Source organism: Rhea americana, unplaced genomic scaffold (genome assembly GCF_003343005.1).
Source record: "Rhea americana isolate MKP2758 unplaced genomic scaffold, rheAme1 scaffold_0, whole genome shotgun sequence".
Classification (NCBI taxonomy): Eukaryota; Metazoa; Chordata; class Aves; order Rheiformes; family Rheidae; genus Rhea; species Rhea americana.
The window spans coordinates 19,634,753-19,655,800 of record NW_028185037.1 but is presented as its reverse complement, the minus strand read 5'-3'; the positions used below and the strand labels follow the sequence as shown (position 1 = coordinate 19,655,800).

At 40.8% G+C, this 21,048-nt stretch overlaps 1 protein-coding gene across 1 annotated transcript in view; it reads left to right on the top strand.

Annotated features, from left to right (window-relative positions):
- The window catches only part of COL22A1 (collagen type XXII alpha 1 chain), a 237,215-nt gene that overhangs the window by 195,970 nt on the left and 20,197 nt on the right, over positions 1 to 21,048 (top strand). Inside the window, exons 42-51 of the mRNA XM_085300726.1 lie at positions 823 to 876; positions 7,666 to 7,710; positions 8,207 to 8,254; positions 11,009 to 11,122; positions 12,813 to 12,866; positions 15,118 to 15,171; positions 15,982 to 16,035; positions 17,559 to 17,612; positions 19,221 to 19,274; positions 20,860 to 20,913. Coding sequence (XP_085156852.1) covers positions 823 to 876; positions 7,666 to 7,710; positions 8,207 to 8,254; positions 11,009 to 11,122; positions 12,813 to 12,866; positions 15,118 to 15,171; positions 15,982 to 16,035; positions 17,559 to 17,612; positions 19,221 to 19,274; positions 20,860 to 20,913 — 585 coding nt within the window. The remainder of the gene's footprint in view (positions 1 to 822; positions 877 to 7,665; positions 7,711 to 8,206; positions 8,255 to 11,008; positions 11,123 to 12,812; positions 12,867 to 15,117; positions 15,172 to 15,981; positions 16,036 to 17,558; positions 17,613 to 19,220; positions 19,275 to 20,859; positions 20,914 to 21,048) is intronic.

Here is a 21,048-nt window from a genome sequence, read left to right as displayed (position 1 = left end):
TTTTTTTTGTCAATGGTTTTGTAAATGCACATTTAATTTGTTTCCTTCTGCCTAAGGATGGTCATGTCACAGGGTGGGTGATCCTCCAAAGTGGGCCCTGACCTCCTCGCTTTTACATTACCAACTGCCTTTCTGCTGTAGTGGTTTGTGAGATAAGGTTGATTCAGGCTTTTGGTATGGTGGCAGGTTTTTCTTACCTGTCAGTACAGTCCCATAGCTGGAAACAATGTGTTAATAGTTTAAGCATTCATTCGAAAAATGTATTTCAARGCATGTAATTACACTGTTATGCCTTATAATCAATGAAGCTCCTCAGAGGTTTAAAGTTGAGTGTTTTTAAGCATTTTGCCTGCTTAAGTCTTATAGAAAACCTGTTTTTCAGTATTAACAGAACACATTCATAATCTGTAAGGATTCAATCCATTAGTGTGGAACAAGTAGCTTGATACTGTGATCCTGGTATATGCTAGCATGAATTTCTAGCATTGTAGCCAGTCTTGATGTGTATTAGCTCAGTGCTGAGCTTATTTGGACCTTCTTTTCTCCTATTTTGTCCAGTAGTCAATCATATTTTCTCCCTGTTCATAAATTTGTCTGCTTATAAAGAAAATTCATTTTTGCTTTTTTCAAAGAAGGTATGTGAAGCTTCCCTCTAGTGATGCATGTGGAGTCCCTTGAGGTACAGAAATGGCTGATTATTGTGATAGCATAATATAGGATCATTTTTTTTCTCTTAAACTCTCTCTGAGTGTAGTCAATTGCTAACAGTCACTTGATAACTGCTGTCCGTGTTACTGAGTTTGTCTCTTCTCTCCCCATCAGGGTCTCCGTGGTGTACCTGGTATCCCTGGGCCACAGGGGCCTCCTGGCCACGATGTGAGTAAAACAGAAGTTTAAATGCTCAAGAGTGCTCGAATCGAACTTTTGTAAAAATCGTGCTCATACTAAACTGCAGTCATGGAGTGTTACTAGGATGATCCAAAGGTTAGGCAGAACGTCAAGGAAAAAAAAAAAACAATTAGGGTGAAGAGTAACCTCAAGGCAAGTGTTGGAAGCTTTATCAGTAAACTATCTTAAAGCAACTTGACAGTTGACACTGGGGAATATCCCACATTGGAAAATGATTGTTAAGCTATTTAGGAACTTCTTAGAAGCAGCTGAAATAAGTAGTCCATGGTATTTCTATGAAAATAGAGTTGCAGCCATTAAAAAGCTCTTTGTGAGTTAATTTTGCTTCTGCTGCTGTGCCTGAGAGATGACATTTTAACCTTGTCTCAGCATGTTCTTCTAACTCCTGCCATCTCAGCGGGTGAGTCATGGTGCTGAGGGGTAGAGGAAAATGTGGCAAACTCCCAGCTGGAAGGCTGACTCCTGTTGCTGCCTGGCTTTGTCACAGTGTTGAATCAGAAGGGGAAGAGGAGTTTTGTCCTCTGCTGGTCAGCCAGTTCTGTGATGTGGAAAGCAATCCTGGGAGAAAACTGGCCAGGGGGCTTGGAAGATTTCGAAAGACTTGATCTTGGCATTTGTGCCTGTGGATACTGTGATGTGGAGGATATTGGCCTTCTGTAACAGCCTTCCTCAGTGCTGCTTTGTGATGCTGTGGTGTCTGAAATGGGTAACACTTCTCATGATGACTGTGCACGTGATTTCCATCTCTGGTGCAGCTTCACTGAAGTACACCCGTTGGCCTAAAGGATGTGCTTTCGTCTGATATGGACCTGCCTTCCTCCCAGAGTGTTTGGAGAAGAAAGTCTTGTTTTCTTCCCACCTGCTCCTGTCATAAGACACAATCATTATGGGAGTGGTATTTCTCCACACCCCATCATGGAAGAAATTATCTGCTGTCTCCATCACCCCTTGTCCCTGAACAACCACAGATTCAGTATTAGATCTGTTCTGACTTTCCCTAGAGTTCCCTGCCTTAATTCAGATGTTTGAGTTCTTTTAGCCAAAAGATTTTAAACAGGAGATAGAATAGATGGATTTATTATAATTGTATTGTGTGAGAAAACTGCTAGAGCTGGCTCCTCTGAGTTTCCTCTGTGTCTGTGCGGATCAGCATTCACTGGTCAGCTCTTAGAGAGGCAGCATCACAATCTTTGCATCTTTCCCCCACAGAAAGTTACCCTAACGTTACCCTTCGTTATGGTACTTATAAAGCACATCCCATTACATTAGCTGTTACGATTGCACTCGGTATGTCTTTTAGAAGCTCTCTGTATTCCGGTTGGTCACCTGAGAAGCAGTTCTGCCTRTGTTTCAGGATATGTAAATGTGACCACATACTTCAGGGCATACTCCAATATTTCTTGATATAACAGCAGGGATACCTAGTTAACAAGATCATGCATTTGCTATTTTTTGATCTCTACTTCCATTTATGATGAGTACAAAGAATTTTGGGTTCTGCTTTTGCACTCTTCTGTATCTTTGTAGCATTCCTGTATTCTTTGAATCGTGCCCACTTTTTCACCGTGTTGTCTCTAAAGAGTGTGTTTCATCCCTTAGAGAAAGAAAGCTCTGATTTGAATTGGTAATATCAACTTGCCATGTAATTTCCAAGCCATTCAGTAGCAATAGCCTTAGTGACTTTCCTCAATGTCTTGTCTTTTGCTGTGGCCTTTGCAAATGTATTCTATGTTTTTTTCTGAGACTGCATGATTTTTTTTAAATCATATTTATGTACATCGGGTCACTCTCTCCATTATTTTTCCAATTGTACACTTATCAGGTGCTCTTGAAAGTGTGTCTGCTATAAGTTGTCATTTTCCTTGATGCTGTCAAATTAGAGTTGCAGCTATTTTGGGGGAGGTGGAATATTAAATACTTTTTTGCAGTGGGTTTGACCAGCATAATCTCCCATAAATTAACTGATTGTTTTTTACAAGCATACATGCTAGCCTCTTTCTAGTRCCCTGGAAGCATGTGCCATATTTTCACAATAGCACTGTGCCAGGTCACTTTTTGAAACACCTATTGGCAATTTGATCAAATGTTAAAGACTTCTCAGGATAATATCTTGCTTCATTAAACTTTAGATTTTGAAATTCCTTGCCCAGATTTGCAGTACAGTTGTGCATGTTTGGCTTTGTTCTTTTAGTCCTATGTTTGGCTTTGTTCTTTTAGTCCTAGCATGAGACTTGATGTTTGTTTGTATGAACTGTCCCACAAAGTTCGTTATATCCATAAATCTCTACAGATTCTGATCTTCTGGGGTAAAGCAAATAACAACTGGACCTGTTGCCTTCTTTGTCTGTGTTGTCTTTCTCCCATGTGTAATATTTTATTGTCTATAAATTTGCATATTATGTAATTAAATGACGTCCCACTTTTTAAAGCCTAACAAATGCCTTCCATGGGCTTTTATATGGTCTTCTATTGTTTTTCTCTGTAGCAGGACTACTTTGCTCCACAACAGGACTATTATATATCATTTCTACCTTCATGCCCTCAGTTCCTTCAACTATTCATTGAACTTTCCTGTGGGGGAAAAAAAATCAAAACTCATTTTAAGCTGGCAATATTTTCTGTATTGAGTATTAAAAAAAGCATAGCCTTCAGTGCCTTTTTTGGAGAAATTGCCCAGATCCATCTCATGCTATGAGAGTTGCAAAAAATAATTCAACGTATTTGTCTGGAAACATCCACCCTCCTCTCCTTGTCTGCCGGAGGAGAAAATGGTTCCTTTCAAAATACCTACCTAGTTTCCTTAATTTTAAATACAATCTGGCTGAGACATTCTCTTGTCCTACTGTTATTTAATAGGATTTTTCTGTTTTTTCTTCTTSTGATAATCATAATTAAAACAAGCATAGAATTAATTATGTTTAAAATTATGTTAAGTATTTCTGGTAACTAAGTTCTAGTATTACTGAGAAGTAACTCTCCTCCTGCATTTATTTTTATAATTACAAAAACTTTGTGAATACATACATTGCTGCCATTGGGTTGGAAAAGGAGAGATTTCTGTTCCATGGTGAGTTTACTCATCTAGTTGAAGGCTGGTACCAAGGAGTCTTTGTGTTTTAGAGTTCACACACCCCAAATCAAAGTGCACTTAYCAAAGCTCCTATTGGCTTTTTATTCCTAAAAACAATAACCTACTTAAGCTATYGCATTTTATATTTAATTGCCAGACTTTTAATAGTACTTCACTTTTATAAGCCTTCAATTTTACTRCTTTGTGCAACTGGCTTCCTTATCTATCTCAGCACTGCAGATTCCAGCAGTTTCCAGTTTGAGACCATTCCTGAGTGTCGGAGTTTGCAGGCACATCRAGTATTTTGGATTCTGTGCATCGCACCTTTTCATCTCTGACTGCTTTTTCCTGCACTGATACACTGTAGCACTCTTCCTATTTGATGTTCTCCTTTATCTCAGCTACTGTTGGCTATAAAATTCAATTGTTTTTTAGGAGTTTAGGAGGTTTCCAAATGATGGTTGTTAGTGGGGTCTGTGCGTGTTCCCACATTGTATTAACAGCTCTTCTCTCCAGTGCCATGCAGTTTTTTGTGCAGATGCTTTAATGCTTTAAGTTTTCTTTTTTTTTCCCTTTTCTGTCTTTCTTATTTTCTGTTTCCCTCTCCTGTTAGTCAGCAGTTATACTCCGCCTCCCTTCTAGCATTTTCGGTCTGCTCTGAGTGATGTTCACAGCCTGGCACCGGCTGACAGCTTTTTCTAATTCCAGGCCTCTATATTCCAGCAATCCTTTCTCTACTTTGGACTTTGCCTCAATTGCTGCCTGCTCTCTGATTATGCAACGTGCCAAAGTGCCATCGTTCCACAGCTGATTTATTAATCTCAGATCAGACAAGAATTCCTCAAAGGACATTTTCCTCCTGCAGACCTGTACCTTTCAACCATTTGACTTTTCCGGGGTATGCAGTGTTTTTCAGATGCATCAGCCATGGCACATACCTTAATTTCTTATCCTGTCGTATTTGCCTCCTGTTAAAGACATCAGCAGCTCCACATCACACAGTGTTCAAGCAAACAGCTCCATCTCCTTTTGTCTCAATTCATTTTACTGCCACACAGATATCTAAGCCATGCTTAAATCTTTCCCAGGATTTCAGTTTTGGTCGTTCTCTTTTCCTTCTTTTCTCGTGACTAACATGCCCTTTCCTATACTCTTATTTAAATCAGTCTGCCTTACTCAAATTCCACCTCTAGTTCCATACCATGCTTCAGATCCCTAAGCAAAAAACTGTAAGCAGGCCCTAAGGTAGAAATAGTTTATTTATAGTGATGTTAATAGTCAGCATGAAAGACACTTCTGAATTGGCTTTTCTGCGTTGCTTTCTCATCCAGAATGATTCTCCTGGCTCAGGTCTTTCATTTGTGTCATACACTCTTAAGAAAATGTTACCTTTCTTTGTGAATAAAGGAGACCTGGGAATGTAAGACCTATGTTATCATCATTTAGGCAACCCACTTCCCACTTTCAGAAGTGGCTGAGAATTACAGAGGAGAGGACACCAAAAGCATGACCTGAAGATTAGCAACTGTGAAAGAGAAGGCAGTTTGGGAACATCCCACACTCTTCTAACKAAAGCATTGCTGTTCTGTAGAAGCATCAAACTAAAACCAGTCGTAATATTTTCTTACATTTCCTCAATTTCCCCAAAAGACAATCGTGGGGAATTATGAATGGAGACTCTCATTCAGACCTTATCTTCTCACGATTCTCACCTGTGGAAGGTTTAGTTTCTCAGGAAACAGGCGTTTTATCCAAGGAAGTTCAGTACCACTTCAATTCCGCTTTCAGTTCCTGTTTAATATTAATTTCTTAGAAAGTCAAGATAGCTGAAGGGTTGTTGTTCACCCATAAGTGTTTAATGTGGACATAGCAAGATAACAAAATAGCTTCCAATTTTCTTTCTCTTCTGGCAAGAGGTGTAGAATTGAAGTTTAAAGTGAAACACAAAGAAGAAATTCACATTTGGTCTATATTTATAATTGTGGTGGGGCAGGTTTTCGGGACTGTGCCTGTATGCACAGTCAGTGCACTTAAGTCATTAATTCCCTGTATGGCCCAGGAGCTCCCCATCTAGTTGTCTGAGCAGATAACATACAGGACTGATAGATATCAGCTTGAGACAAGGTCATTGACAGATCTCCTAGCCCTTTTCCTGACGAAGTGTCTGACTAATTCTTACAGGAGCTCTCCAGGTGGAAATTTTGGACAACCTCAGTTTCCCCTAACGAGCCTCTGCTGAGCCTAGACCAATTGAGAGATACTATTTGTATGCTTCAAAGTGTTTACTAGCTTCTTGGATGGAGAATCTGGCTTCTTTGCTGCATTATTGACCAGACTAAACACAGATAAGAATCTTGTAAACAGCCAGTAGAAACTTCCTGCAGAGGTAAAATGGACAACCTTTCGTATGTAGCTAGGAAAGGACTTAATTTGTGTGTAGTTTAAGATAATCGGTAACGATGAATCATGCATGTGCTGGAGTAGTCAGATAGGACTATGAACCAGCCAGGTATAAGAATTCAGCAGAGAATGATTTGGGAAATTTCACTCAGTCCGAYCTAAGACACCACAGCGAGGATCCTGGCAATAGAGAATCCTGTCACTGTCTGGGCAGTGACCAACTGTCCTTTTTAAGAGATTCAGTTCCTGTTAATTTATGCAAATAACTCAATACTTAATTTTTGTTTTTCATTTTTTTTTAACAGTCTGTTCATGGGTATCTGTAAAATATTCTCTATCTCTGAGATAGCTGATTCAGAGTTTGTTAGTTCAGAACATCAGGAATTAGGAAGGTTCAGTAGAAACTGAGAGGAAATTTCTGCATCTCCTTGGGCACCTCCTTGCTGTTCCTGCTTGTGAGATATGGCCTGACAAGACCATGGCTCTCTGCTAGCTCAGACCGCTCACGTGGAAATATCAGGCTCCTTTTTGCCTTGTGGTAATAAAATTGCTCATATTTACTCAGCCTTCATTTAACATCTTAATCTGCAAATGTTACTTTTGGCGCAGCAATGAGTTRACGTGAAAATTGTCATCTGAATGTATTTTGTTGAGGAGCCAATTGCCAAAGTCATAAGATCTCCTGATGTAAAACCAGGTATTTCTCTGCCTTTCCRTCCTGATGCAGGGCTGATCCGGTGGGAAGTAGGCTAATGACAAGCAAGGGATRTCATATCCTCTGTGGGTAGGATCCTGCCCTCCTGGAGATAGGTCTAATTATTTTATAACTTCTACACAGAGATCCCTCTAGGTGCAAGGGGTCTGTTTGCAAGGCTTATCCAAGAGCAGAGCCTTGATTTTGCATGCTCCAGGTATCTTCAAGGTTTAMACCTTCATCCACGCCTACTTCAAACTACTGCAGTTCACAGTGTTTCCCATGACCAGGAGCCATGACAAAAAAAAAAAAAAAAAAAAAATTACTCATTGTGTGACTCTAATTAATTAAGTGTCATACTGTAGATAAATGAGATTAAGGAGGGAGTGATTAAGAAGCGGAAAGTAATGAGAAGCTCTAGTTTTAATGTTACTAATACTTAAGAGGGTTAGCTGCCACATACCTGTGGAAGTCATGCTCAGTGGCAGAAAGCAGGARTGTATGGTAGTCCAGAGCAGTCAGCAGAGTGTGGGAGCAGCCAGGATATTACTGTATGATAATCTCACAGATTTTTCTTTCCATTGATCTGTAGGGTCTTCCAGGAAATCCAGGGGAAAGAGGACCTCCTGGAAAACCAGTATGTGATTTCGCTTCCGTATTATATCCTCAAATGTTTTTTGTTCTGCCGTTCTTCTGTTATTTTTTTTAATCTCAGTGCCTGCTTCCCTCAGAACTGCAGTTCAGTGTGTTTCCCCTGCTGTTCTGCTTGGCAGAGCAGCTGGAAAAACACTAATAACCTATGAGGGATTATGGTAAAAATATCTGCGATACATTTGCATCAGTATTAAAATAATTGAATGTCCTACATAAAAGCCAGTGCTTTAATGGCAACTTCTTAGCACCACCATGCAGTATCCTCAACAGGAACTGCATTTCCTATATGTGAAGAGTTCAACTCATCTCAGGTATGACACTGAGTGTTGATAATGTAAGGGGACAAATATGAATTTGGCCCAAAAAGTGCTGGGCAACACAAGGAAAACAAGTATTAAGCCAAAAGTGTGTTCTRGAAAATTTCTCATTCTTTAATGCCTTTTAAAATTGCCCCAGATAACGAATCTCTCATTCTACAGGGTTCCTCGCCCCTGCTGACTCCAGAGGACATAAATCTCTTGGTAAAGGTAATCAGCTTTTGAGAATGGCTATGATTGATTCAAACCTGACTAACACACTGTAATGTGAGAGTGTCTAAGCTGCAAGTGCAAAATGTTCCTCTAAACAGCCTGCCAGAGCAGGAATCTTRCAGGTTTGCTGTTTGCACTGCTGTTAGCACACTGGAGCATGTGCTGGAGAKCAAAGTCCAGAGCCCTCTAACAGTCTCCAGTGATGACGTGTCCTACAAGGAACTTTATAAAATGGTGTTTGATACGAAAGCTCTGAGACTTTTCAGCTCATTCTAAGGCCTGCAATTCCAAGGAGAAAAATATATTGTCCAGTTGTTTTATCTGAAGCAGAAAATGGAAACCACTTTATTAAAGTGGCTGATTTTTCATGTACACCTGCAACTGTGACTGCAGTAGGTTTGAACTGGGGATGCAAAGTCAATTTGYGTAGCGTATCTAAAAGGATGTATGTAATTAACTGCAGATGAACCTGTGTTTCAAAAATGATGATTGGTCTGTTTTAGCTGTCTATGTAGACAGTTGTCTGGGAAATGAGTCAGTATTTGATAGCTGTTGACTACAAAATCTTTACAGATTTATGTGGACTGAGTTGGGAGATTTTTAAGCAGTCTTGGGACATGGCAAGAAATCCTTTCTTATTGATTAAAAGAAACTACATAATTACTTTTTTTAACCAATCTCATTAACAAAAGGTCTATTTTACGATTGCTACAGTGAAATGTTTTCATGCAGAGCTGCTTTTCAAYAATCATAGAATCACAGAGTTGGTAAGGTTGGAAGGGACCTCTGGAGATCGTCTAGTCCAAACCCCCGGCTCAAGGAGGGTCACCTAGAGCATGCTAGACAGGGTTGAATCCAGGCAGGCCTTGAAGATCTCCACAGAAGGAGACTCCACAACCTCCCTGGGCAACCTGGTCCAGTGCTCCGTCCCTCTCACAGGGAAGAAATTCCCCCCTCATGGTCAGGCGAAACTTCCTGTGGTTCAGTTTGTGCCCGTTTCCTCTTGAAAAGAGTTTGTCCCCGTCCCCTTGACACCCTCCCTTCAGGTACTTACAGATGTTAAGATCCCCCCTCAGTGTTCTCTTCCACAGGCTGAAGAGGCCCAACTCTCACAGCCGTTCCTCCTAGGGCAGGTGCTCCAGCCCTCTGATCGTCTTTGTAGCCCTACACTGGACTCTCTCCACTAGCTCCATGTCTCTCTTGTGCTGGGGAGCCCAGAACTGGACACAGGACTCCAGATGAGGCCTCAGCAGGGCTAAGGAGAGGGGCAGGATCACTTCCCTCGACCTACTGGCAACACTCTTCCCAGTGCACCCCAGGAGACCATTGGCCTTCTTGGCCACAAGGGCACATTGCTGGCTCATGGTCAACTTGTCATCCACCAGCACTCCCAGGTCCTTCTCTGCAGAGCTGCTCTCCACAAGGTCAGACCCCAGCTTGTACTGGTGCCTAGGGTTATTCCTCCCTAGGTGCAGGACCCTGCACTTGCCCTTGTTGAACCTCAGGAGGTTCCTCTCCACCCAGCTCTCCAGCCTGTCCAGGTCTCTCTGAATGGCAGCACAGCCCTCAGGTGGATCAGTAAAGAACCAGGTATTTTCCCAGAGAGTTTACTATGTGGCATTGCTTGGAATTTCTGATCTGGACTGTAGTAAGACACTGATTTTTGAGTGCAGGATGTCAATTTGGTGTTTCTTTCCCCCCTTCCTTTGATTATGTTATAGTTAAAGACATTCATACCCCTGTCTGTYTGTTCTATTTGCCACTTTTTCCCTCCACACGTGGTACAGCTCTGTGGACAGCAACATSATGAGCCCAGCTGAAATTAGTGTTCTGTTGTTCTGGGTGTCTTATAAGCATATTATAAAGCAGTAACTCTACCCTAAAGAACTTACCTATACTGTAAATAGATAAAGATACCTCAAAGCACTGAGGCTCAGAAAGATAGTTGCCCACTGTTTTTCAWGATCATTGACAGAGCTGGAAGTTGGACCAAGGTCTTTGAACTCTCAGCCTGGTGATCTGTTAATYGGGCTATGCTGTTCTTTATAGGCAGGGTTCATTCCCCTTGCTAAAGGGAGCCTGTCTTTGAAATAGAAATGACATATTCATGGTTTTCCATTTTTTGAGAGTAGTAGAAATGTAAAAAGTAATATATCAAGATAGTGTTTCAAAGAGGGAGGTTGTAATTCTCCATGATAGAATCKGGCCAGGACATTAAGGTATCTGGTCTTCATGAACTCCAGCAGATAAACTCTYCTCCGCCAAGCTAGCTGATGAATGCAGTTTCCCTTCCAAAACATTCCAAACTTCCCAGAACATCCAAAACTTTCTGACATTGTGCTGCACCTGGGTTTTCCCTAACAATCTGCCCTCCAAGCCATAATTCAACTCTTTTAGACTGTTGCAGACACAGTTTTCTGAAGCTACAGTAGATTTGCAGCTTTTGGTGGTCTTGCTTTTTGGCTGTCTGATCTCCCCATTAAGAAGAGCTTTTCCTCTGTTTCTTGATCCTGGATGAAACTGTCCAACACAGCCAGTAAGAAATTCCGTATGGGAGTGTGTGTAAACTTGGAGCTGACCTTGCTATGTTCCATGCTGCCCTGACCTCAATTCTACAAGTCAAAGTAACCCACATCCACAACCAGTATGGTTGAAATGCAAAGGCCTGTAGGCTGTGCTTCTAGCACCACACTGCTGGGTCTGCAGCAGTCTATTTTTCGTTTAGTTCTCAAGGTTACTCTTCTCTCCTAGGATGTGTGCAGTGATTGTCCCCCTGGCCCACCAGGACTACCCGGTATTCCAGGTTTCAAAGGTGATAAAGGTCTCCGAGGCCCACCAGGTAGAGATGGCCAAGATGGCAAAATGGTAAGAGAGCAAGGAAGTGTGGCCATGCCTTGGATGTATTCTAACTCRTTTCTCTTGTAATATTTTTACATAGTTGACTTCTTTTGCAACAACAATGTATTGAATACTTGTCTGTGGGTCAACAGACTGAATTTCAGCTTTTGCTAAGGTGTCTATGCYTTACTTTTGGTGATGTAAGTATTCTTGGATGGCTTTTTCTGTGCCAGAAGTACCAAAGTATCGGTAATAGTGTTTTTTTCCTCTAACCTGGTCTGAGCCTCACAGCAAGTGTGAGAGGTAGAAGTGGTTAAGTTGCTCTGCCGTTCTGAAGTTCAAAGCTCCGTGGACTTGACTTGCTGCCTCCTAGAGCAGCATGAAATTTAGGAGCTACAAAAWACCACTTTTGCCATCCACCTTCTGCTCTGTGGGAGCTACTAAACAACTCAGAAGGAGTTTTTCAGTTTTGTTTCTTATTCAGGAGAAAAGGCGGATGTGCATGAGGAAAAAAAGAGAGCAGTGACTGAGGAGTACACTCCTGAAAGCTCAGTGATCACTGTATGGATTTTCTGTTGGCTACAAGGATGCTTGAGGGGAAGAGTTAGGAGTAACAGCTGTTTCAGAGGCATAAATTTTGCAGAATACTTGAAAAGAAGGAAGGGGGATAAGGAGTCTTAATAAGTAAAATGTAGTGAAATTAATCCCTTAAACTCTTTGTAGGGCATGAGAATTGGGGGAGAGGAGAAGTGCTGAGATTCTACTATCCAAAGATCCTTTATTATTCACATCCCTAAAAATCCTCTTCTAGGAGTCTCCGTTTCAATTTTCCCTTGTCCGTGACCCTGGTGGATCTCTCTCCCTTTCTACATCCAGCTCTCTTAATTGGATAGAAGCGAATGAAGAAGTCTATGCTATAACTGAGAATTTGATTAGTCTATCTATGATGTGTTTTATGCATTCTTGATCATTATTTTTCCATAAATTGCAGTTTTTGTGAGAAATACCTTGATTTTGCCTTTATCCTAGTACACTTAGACTTGTATTTCAGTGAAATTTAGTTACTTCAATACCTTTGTGAATCTAGGTTGAGAACTCCGATATAAAAAGCCTGTCTTTGGGAAAGAGAAAACAGAAGCTAAGATGGAAAGTGTGCGATGCCACATCTCATTTGAGCTGCAGGAAGGAATTTGATAGAGGAAAATACAGTGCCCACTGTTCAGGAAAACTTGTCAGTTCTGTTAAAAGCCGAAGAGAAAATGCTATTATTCCAAGGATTCAGGATTTTGATGATATTGTACCATGCTGGCCTCAGCATAGTTGGTTCAAGGCTTGTTGAGTCCTATAGACTGAATCCTTTTGTGGCATTCTTCAYATGGTTCTGCCCCGAATCTTTTTGTTTCTAACAATAACCTGGGCTGATGGTTAATAACAAATTAATAACAATAACAAAGCCTTTTCCTAAAGGTTAGTCCATCTGGGAAAGAGCCAGCTACATATTTAGGAGTACACAATGTTGTGCTGATGAGCCTGTCTGATGCCGTTTGTGAACAGGRCTATATTCTACCAACACAGCATGTGCTGAAGTATGAAGCAGTCTGTAATGCTGAGTGTAAAGGTAGCCCTTTTGACTCCGCAGTTTTAGTTGTGAGGGGTCATTACTGACTTTCTAATCAGCAAGCAACAAGTATTTACCTCTCTCTCTTCTGTATTGCAGGGGATTGCTGGTCCCAGAGGTCCTGCGGGCCCACCTGGGCTAGATGGCCCAAAGGTCGGTTGTTTYTCCCTCTGTTGCCTAACCAAAATCTACTTGTGATTAGTTAGCAGATTGGCTGAAGCAGGATCCTGGTGGCATCCATCCCTGTGAAAAGGGGTAGGACTTGCCCGTTAGGTAGGCCCTGTACTGGTAATTCACTAGAGTGAAATTTTGTCACAGGCRCTTGGAACTGCACAGCTTCCCGTATGAGCAGCATTTCACTCAAATGCAGTCTTTCTCRTACCATCCCTCAGTTCAAAAAAACCCTGACAGACTTGATTCTTGATGCTGAAATTCATTCCTTTGGGATTTTTTTGAGAGCTAAAGCCTGTAGGGTAAGTTTCAATTCAAATCAGGTGAGGAAGAAATTAAAGCCTCAGCAGTAGCAACTCTGCATGTTCCTCTCCTGTTTGAATCCTGTATGCTGGAATCACTTTAAATTGAGGGTGATGCAGTGGACTGCTGGGTTCCAAATACGTTTTCTGCTGGGGATGCTTTATCCACCAACTCTAAAAATTTGTTGAAATATGCTGTAGGAAGAACAGCTCTTTCAGCTGTGTACTTCTGCCTCACAAACATCAAACTTGCAATGTCTGAAGKATTTTAATAACGTAATGTTTCAAGCTGTTCCCATGAATAACTCTGTCATTAGTCTGCTCAGGATGCCAGTGCCTGGTTACAGTCAAAACCTTTACAACTACCTAATGTGAAATAAATCAAAACCAATCAGTGGAAGGAGAGATAAGGGGTTTTCATCATGGAGCACAGATAGTTTTCCTTCAGACATGGCTGCATTCCTGACTTACTGTCTAAAACAACTTCTGCTATTTTAACATCTTTGTATTTGCACTTACTAGCATTTATAACAAGCTATTTTTGATTCAGAAATTAATTTTACACCTTGCAATTGAAAGTATGAGGATGGAAGGAAAAGTAGAGTCCCCAAAGTAAATATATCGTTTGAYATAGTTGATCAAAATGAGAGTGTGCTCTCGGATAAAATTTGCAAAATGACTAGTAACTCATAGCTACAATAACTKGTAGAAATCCTAAGTAGTCTGAGATACACTTCATCTTCTGCTGCTTTCTTATATGCTATGGAGAAAGCAGAGAGCTGGGCAGCAAAGAAGAATGTTTAGCTGAAATAGCATCAATTTTAAAGTGCACACGTGAATAGTATTAATCAAATAAGTGGTAAAAACTCTAGCTTGTATTGAGTAAACAGATGAATTCACCGAGTTTGCAGATATTAAAAGCAATTATTCTAAACCCTCTGAGGAGCTGCAAACACAGTCATTGTACTCCTTTCTAATTATATTAGGAGAGTGCTAAGGGATGAAAGACTAAGCTCTGTGCTTTTGAAAATGGGGTATGTGGTCCCTAATAACACCACAAAAACTAGTATTAGGTACCATTCTGAAGTGCAATAGTGGAATTGCAGATCCTTACGTGACCAGTTTCATTGCTTCTAATAATATGAATTATACCTCTTTTAACTGATAAATAGCACCTCTTCTTTCCCCACTTGTCTCCCAGCTCTCAKGTAATGAACCAGAGTATCATTTCCATTGTCAGTATTATGCATTAGTATCCTGTGCATTGTTCAGATCATAATTTGTTCCCCATCATCTTAATATGTTTCATTGTAAGGGTAAGAATCATCTTGCCTAAATTTAAGCATTGATAATACAGGCATCTACATCCCAGTTAGTCATTTCTGTTCTGTTGCTGCTAGTAGAGGGAGGGAGAGAGGGGCACTTTCTTGGTATGAATTTCATGACTGCACCTTGAAATGATTTTTTTTTTTCCCTTTTATCACTGTTGTCCCTCAAGGGAGAAGGGTTTAATAGCTCACACTGTGGACATCTGGACTAGATAAATCCTTACCAAAGAGACCCATTAGTTCAATGCTTAACAACCTGTGCATTTTTAAGGATTTGTAGGTCCTCTTCATGTCCGTGAGACTACAATATTAAAAAACAAAACAAAGCAAAACAAAAAAAACCCCAAAATTATTCCTTCCTTCTCCTCCCCTCTAAAAAAAAAAAAAAAAAAAAAAAAGTCTATGCTGGATCTGATCAAAGACCATTTTTGCCATGTATCTGGGCTCCAGCATCAGTAATTACTCTGGCATAGAATTGAAGAGGAGGGCAAGCAGGACTCAGTCCTACCTTCTCTGATACTCAGGTGTCCAAGCACTTGAAAAAATGGTCAAAAGACTGATACAATACTGAATTGTACTGACTTTTTTTTTTTTTGTTACCAGGGTGCTAAAGGAGACCGTGGTACAACTGGGGATGCAGGAGAAAAAGGCGAGCAGGTGAAAAGAGTGTGCTTTCCAACAGTGCGGTAACTGAGATTCCTTCTTCATCAAAAAGTGCCATGGTAGTGGTAGAGGAATCCCTTTCCCAGAGGCAGAGGAGAAAGACGGGAGCTCCTCACTGTTCTTAAACCTCAGAYGCCCTCATGCTCCTCTCCACATTTCCTGCAAGAGCCTTCTCTGTCTYGTGTTGGTGGATTCCCAGATGATCTGTTTCCTTATTTCTGGATTGGATGTTTTCAGTTCTTTACATTACCCAGTCTGCATTCATTTCCCCAACTAATGCRTAGATGAGATCCAGGAGAGGACTTTTTAATGGGAAAGGCTAGTGTTTCTATTAGTCCTGGAAGATGTGTGCAAGGAGGGCCTGTTTTGGGAGGAACTGAGATGCCAAAAGAAAGAGAACTGTCTAAATCAGAATAAACCTTGCACTTGATTTTGTCAGGGGCTAAGCCAATAATTCAGGGTGCAAACCAACACCTACAATGAGATTTGTATGGTATTATAAACAGCTTTTGTTTCCTGCCTGGTCTCCTGTCTTGTCTAATTCACAGTGTTTGTTCTCAGCTCCTGTTAGCATACAATAAAATACACAGTAGAAAAAGTACACTCTAAATATAAGTATGTTCCAAAATGCATACTTTGAAAACCAAGACTTTGCTTTAAAAATCCATAGTATCTTAGTTCTTTATAACCAGCWGTCTGTGTATTGTCTTATTTTGATGTTACTGCACAGTGCATTTGACCAGTTAATTTACCTCCACTAAAGAGGTGAATAATGCATAAAGAAAATCTGTGTTCATTTTGCAGGGCCATCCTGGAATACCAGGCTTCTCAGGGCCTCCTGGAAACCCTGGTCCACCTGTAAGTTCCCCTGTTCAAAGCAGATGGACCTATGTTTTCCTTACTGATGAAGATTATTGTAAGCTCCGTTATACAGAAAGTGCCATTCCCACCTGTTTGTGCGTTGCATATGCATTTTCCAGTGGATTACCGTCCCTAGAGTATCATAGAATTCCCTACTCRTGATAATTGCTATTTAACACATTCCATTGATTGCTTCAACTCACTYTGTAAGTTGATACTAAGTTCCAGTCTATTTCTTTATACAAGGCAATGATCATGAAAACTCTTCCACAGAGACTTCTTTGTAGTATGTATATAGATGTTTCCTTGTGCACGGAATATGTAGTCAGTCTGGAACTAGCAGATATAACTGTGTTTCTTCTTTCTCAGTTAATATACAGTGGTTTGAGACTGGATTATCTCCAGTTTTCATAACCTGTGGGGTACTTATGAATTAAGAATCCATTTCCATGTGTGCCTCTCCRTCACGATCCTTCTCATTCCTTGTTCTACTCTCTCCACAAATACAATTATGYTTCTTYGTATTTCAAAAAGCATAATGCTTGTGTGATATTGCAGAAGSAAGGTTGAAATAAGTGTCTCTCTTGCTCATGGTATCACCACTTACACTTTCCAATAGCTGTGACTTCCCCTTAATGAAGGGCTTTTCTTTCCAAGCCTCCTTTGCCATCGTCATCACTATTCATATTCCTGCTTACAGTGCAGTTTGGCTCTGTCTTTCTCGGGGGTAAAACCTTCATCTATTCTGGGGATCAGCACAGTCTCTTCAAAGCTGAATTTGTATTGCACAGACTAAACAACAGGAGGTACCAGAAAAGAGGATTGGATTGCAATTCTGTTTTCAGATGGTAGCAGTGCCTAAAGATTGCTGAATGCTTTGGAATTAGGACAACACTTGGACCTGCTTTGTGGGTCACTTACTTTCCTGCAATCTCATCTTKGGAAGCATTATTTTAGGAGAAACTGGCAATACAAGCAGGTTTACTTCCACAGCCATACTGTTATTCCAGTAAGGATTAAAACCTCTAAAAATGTCCCATGAGACCCTCTGAATGTACTCATGGTGAAAGGAATTGGCAAAGCAAAATGGATCCTGTCAAAGGAGAAAAAAATGCAATATTCTTCTAGATTTTTTTTCTGCAACTTTTGCTGTGACTTTTCCYCTGTCTGCATTGACTCATGATTTCAGGAGTTTGCATTCCACAGAATATGGTTCATACTGCTGCCATCATTTCTGTTCTTCAGAGTTATTTTTGTGACAAGATTGTTTTTTTCCTAATCAACCCCTCTTTTCAGAACAGAGGGCCAGGACCAAGCTCAAATATTTGACTATTTCTGGCTTTGGAAGATGATTGTRTGCAGAGATTGGCACTGCTTTTCTGTGATGAATGAAGGAATGAATGCTAAAATGAGTAAATGAGGGAAAACTTCAGTGTTGCCATCTGTGGTAGTGAGTCCATTGACAAATGTACAAAATACGTCAATCACTCACATCATTGTTTCTGCTTTATTTTATTTAGGGACCAGATGGGGCACCTGGACCAGTAGGACCAGCAGGAAACCCAGGAGATATAGTAAGCTACAGGCTATGTGCTTAGCCACTACCTTTAACTAGCTTTACTTCTGTAAAGTAAAGCAGAACTGGAACCATTTTAATGCTGTTTGAAGGCTCCCAATATTATTCAACTTGAAGCAACTCTGCACCTGCAGCTAGGACCCACACAGAYAACGGCAGGTTACTCTGCTCCTACAGTTTTGTTTACTCCCCAAAAGGAACTCCAGCTTAGCCAGAACTAAATCCACTTTGTGGGACCTCTTCGGCACACCTTGGGCCTACTCTCTAAAGAGCTTTTTGTACCTTTCTTTCATCCAGTAAATTACCTGCAGCTATGAATCAGAACATATACTTGCCATTTCTCAGATAATTGCAGATTGATAGTCTGGACCTGGGAGAAGAGCAAGAGGCTGGCTGCRTATGTATTAATATGTTAAAGATGCCTCAGATTTTTCTCTGGCGTTAACGCCAATTGCATGGCCTGTCTTTGCTATTAATGTCTCTTAGCTTGTAGAACAAGATGGCTACATCCAAAAAAGCCTATWAGGATGCTTCGTGATCCAGGCCAACACCTGAATTGTGCCTGGGGATTGTCAAAACCCAACTAGAGACTTTTTGAAGGATGTCACAGCACAGGCTCCTCAGRTTCCAGGGTCTGAGAACATTCCCTTGCACCACTGAAAATACTAGTACAAATGTAACCTTCGAGAAATCTAGAAGAATTTTGTGTGCTGTTTTATTTGAAAGGTGTTCAAAATTTTTTTATGGTAAATGCATCAGAATGCCCTGAAAGAGATGGGRAATAGGATCAGACATTGATTGATACTAACTTCAGTTTGAAGAGGAAAAGGTGAACCATCCTAGAGTAACGCATGCTATTGAGCTGGAACAGTTTGGAGCGGTAATTATGTGATTAATTTCTAGAGCAAGATTTCCTAATGAACAGGGCACCTTTTGCCCATTCATTTCAATTTAAACTTCATTATCGGTGACCAGTGATGGTCCTTCTGATGGCTGTTGTGAAAGCAATGAGCATTCTCAGCAGAGATGCCACAGGCTCACTGAACTTCCTTTATAAATGAATGATCAAAGTTGAAATAGTGTGACAGACCTTGGATGCTGTTGTCCTATCCTGTAGAATAAGAAAGGATTTCTTTCTTAGGACTGTCAGCTAGACAGTTCTCATAACCATTAATTCAATAGCTAGAAAATACAGAACTTCTGTTTCCTGGCTAGACACTTTCATGCAAGCAATTAAGCACTCTGTATTAAGAGTAATTAAAYTTTAGAGAAAGTTTCACAGTGATTTTAGTACTTTCTCCATATGTAACAACATAGAGCTAATACAGAACATATTAGATGATGTTGGATGATTAGATGAAATATCCAATATATGAAAAATGGATATTATATATGAAATATTGGATATTTCACGTAAAAAGGAAACTTTCTAGTTTAAATAGGTATATCTTTAGGGAAGCCTTGTACACTGTGTGATGTGGGTGCAAGACTTGATTCTCACAGTGGTCTTTTTCCCTCCTTCTGAACGCTAAATTTGTTAAATCTTCRTCTGATAGAAGTATTTGAAGAGCCTGTCTGATTCGTGGTGTTTCTGGTTTCTTTTCAGGGTAAAGATGGCCCTCCAGGTCCACAGGGACCACCAGGGGTGCCTGGACTTCCAGTGAGTGCAAATCAGCTCCTTGTTATTCGATATATTACATTGTTTATAAACACGTGGCCTTGTAAAATGAACATGTGACATTTTAGAGGTGCTTTGAAAGATGTCTATGATCTGTAATAGTACCTGTCATGTTGATGCTACAATATGCTCTCTGTGGAACTGCGTGAATACTGTGTTTGACCACTTTAAAGCTAAGTATTAATTACCAAAATGAAATAGATCTGTTCCTCATCCTCATCTGTTCCTCATTCTTTGGCAGAGATACTTCCGTGCAGAGCACAGAAGTCAAGTAACATACAGAATCACACAGAACTGTTGGGGTTGGCAAGGACCTCTGGAGATCATCTGGTCTACCCCTCCTGCTCAAGCAGGGTCACCTATAGCAGCTTGACCAGGACCATGTCTAGTCAGGTTTTGAATATCTCCAAGGATGGAGAATTCACAACCTCTCTGGGAAACTTATTCCAGTGTTCAGTCACCACTACAGAGAAGTGTGTTTTCTTGTTCAGATAGAATTTCCTGTATTTCATTTTGTGCCTGTTCCCTCTTGTCCTGCCACTGGGCACTGAGTAGAATCACACCCTGCCTTTCTCACAGCTTCCTATCAGATTTATATACACTGATAAGATCCACCTGTTCTCAGGCTGAACAGTCTCAGCTGCTCCTCAAATRAGACTTGGCTCACCACGTCCRTGTCTCTTTCATACTGAGGAGCCTAGAATTGGAAACACGGCGCTCCCRATATGTCTTGCTAGTGGTGGRTAGAGRGGAAGGATCACCTCCCTTGACCTGGTAGAAATTCCTTGTTAATGCAGCCCAGGCTGGTCTGCCTTTGCCGTCAGGGCTCATGTTCAACTTGGTGTCCACCAGGACCCCTAGGTTCTTCTCTGGAAAGCAGCTTTCCAGCTGGTTAGTGCCTAGCATGGGGTTATTCCTTCTCAGGGGCAGGACTCTGCACTTCTTCTTGGTGAACTTCATGCCATTCCTCTCTTCCCATTTCTCTAGCCTGTCAAGATCCCTTGACATAATAGGTCCCATAACAGCTCCTAGTGTAAGGCCACAAGACTCTTAGGCTGAAATATTGTCTTTATGTGAACCTACAGTTGAAATAATTCCTTTGCATTGACCAAGATGAAGAGCATCTTGGCCATAGTATCTGATTTCTTTTCTTCCGGGAAATGTGTTAGTACGTTTTGTTTTCTTTTGTTTTTATGCCTTATGAGCCAGAGCTATTTCTCTGCAAAGCAGTCTAGCCCAATGAAAATAATGGCATTATAATGATTTATAACAGCTAAGAATCTGTTTTTAGAATCCTATAATCTTTTGGAGCACTTGCCTTGCAGAAAAAGGAGACTCCTCAGAGGTACTGTACTGGCAAGGGAGACAGTTTATGCTATTGCAATAGTGTGGCAAGGAGAGGTATATGGCTGAACTAYATAGAAATAGCCCAGCTTTCTGAAGGCTGTGCAAGCTTAAGTATACCGTGATGAAGCAGAAGTGTCACTGTAAGATTTCACAGTATCAAAAACAYGCCAATCCTTCTTATAGACTCCATCCTTATGCCTGTTTTGCATTTTGTTTACAGGGCATTGCTGGAAATGACGGCAAAGATGGCAAGCCAGGATCTCTTGGGGAACCGGTAGTGTAATTTAAACTCTGTTTCACTCAGATATTCAGAGTCTATATGCAGTTACTGCTTTTGGAGCTGCCTATCTACGGACTCCTTTGGGGTCCAGAGAATCTGTTTGCTTGTCTTTTTTTTTTTTTTTTTTTT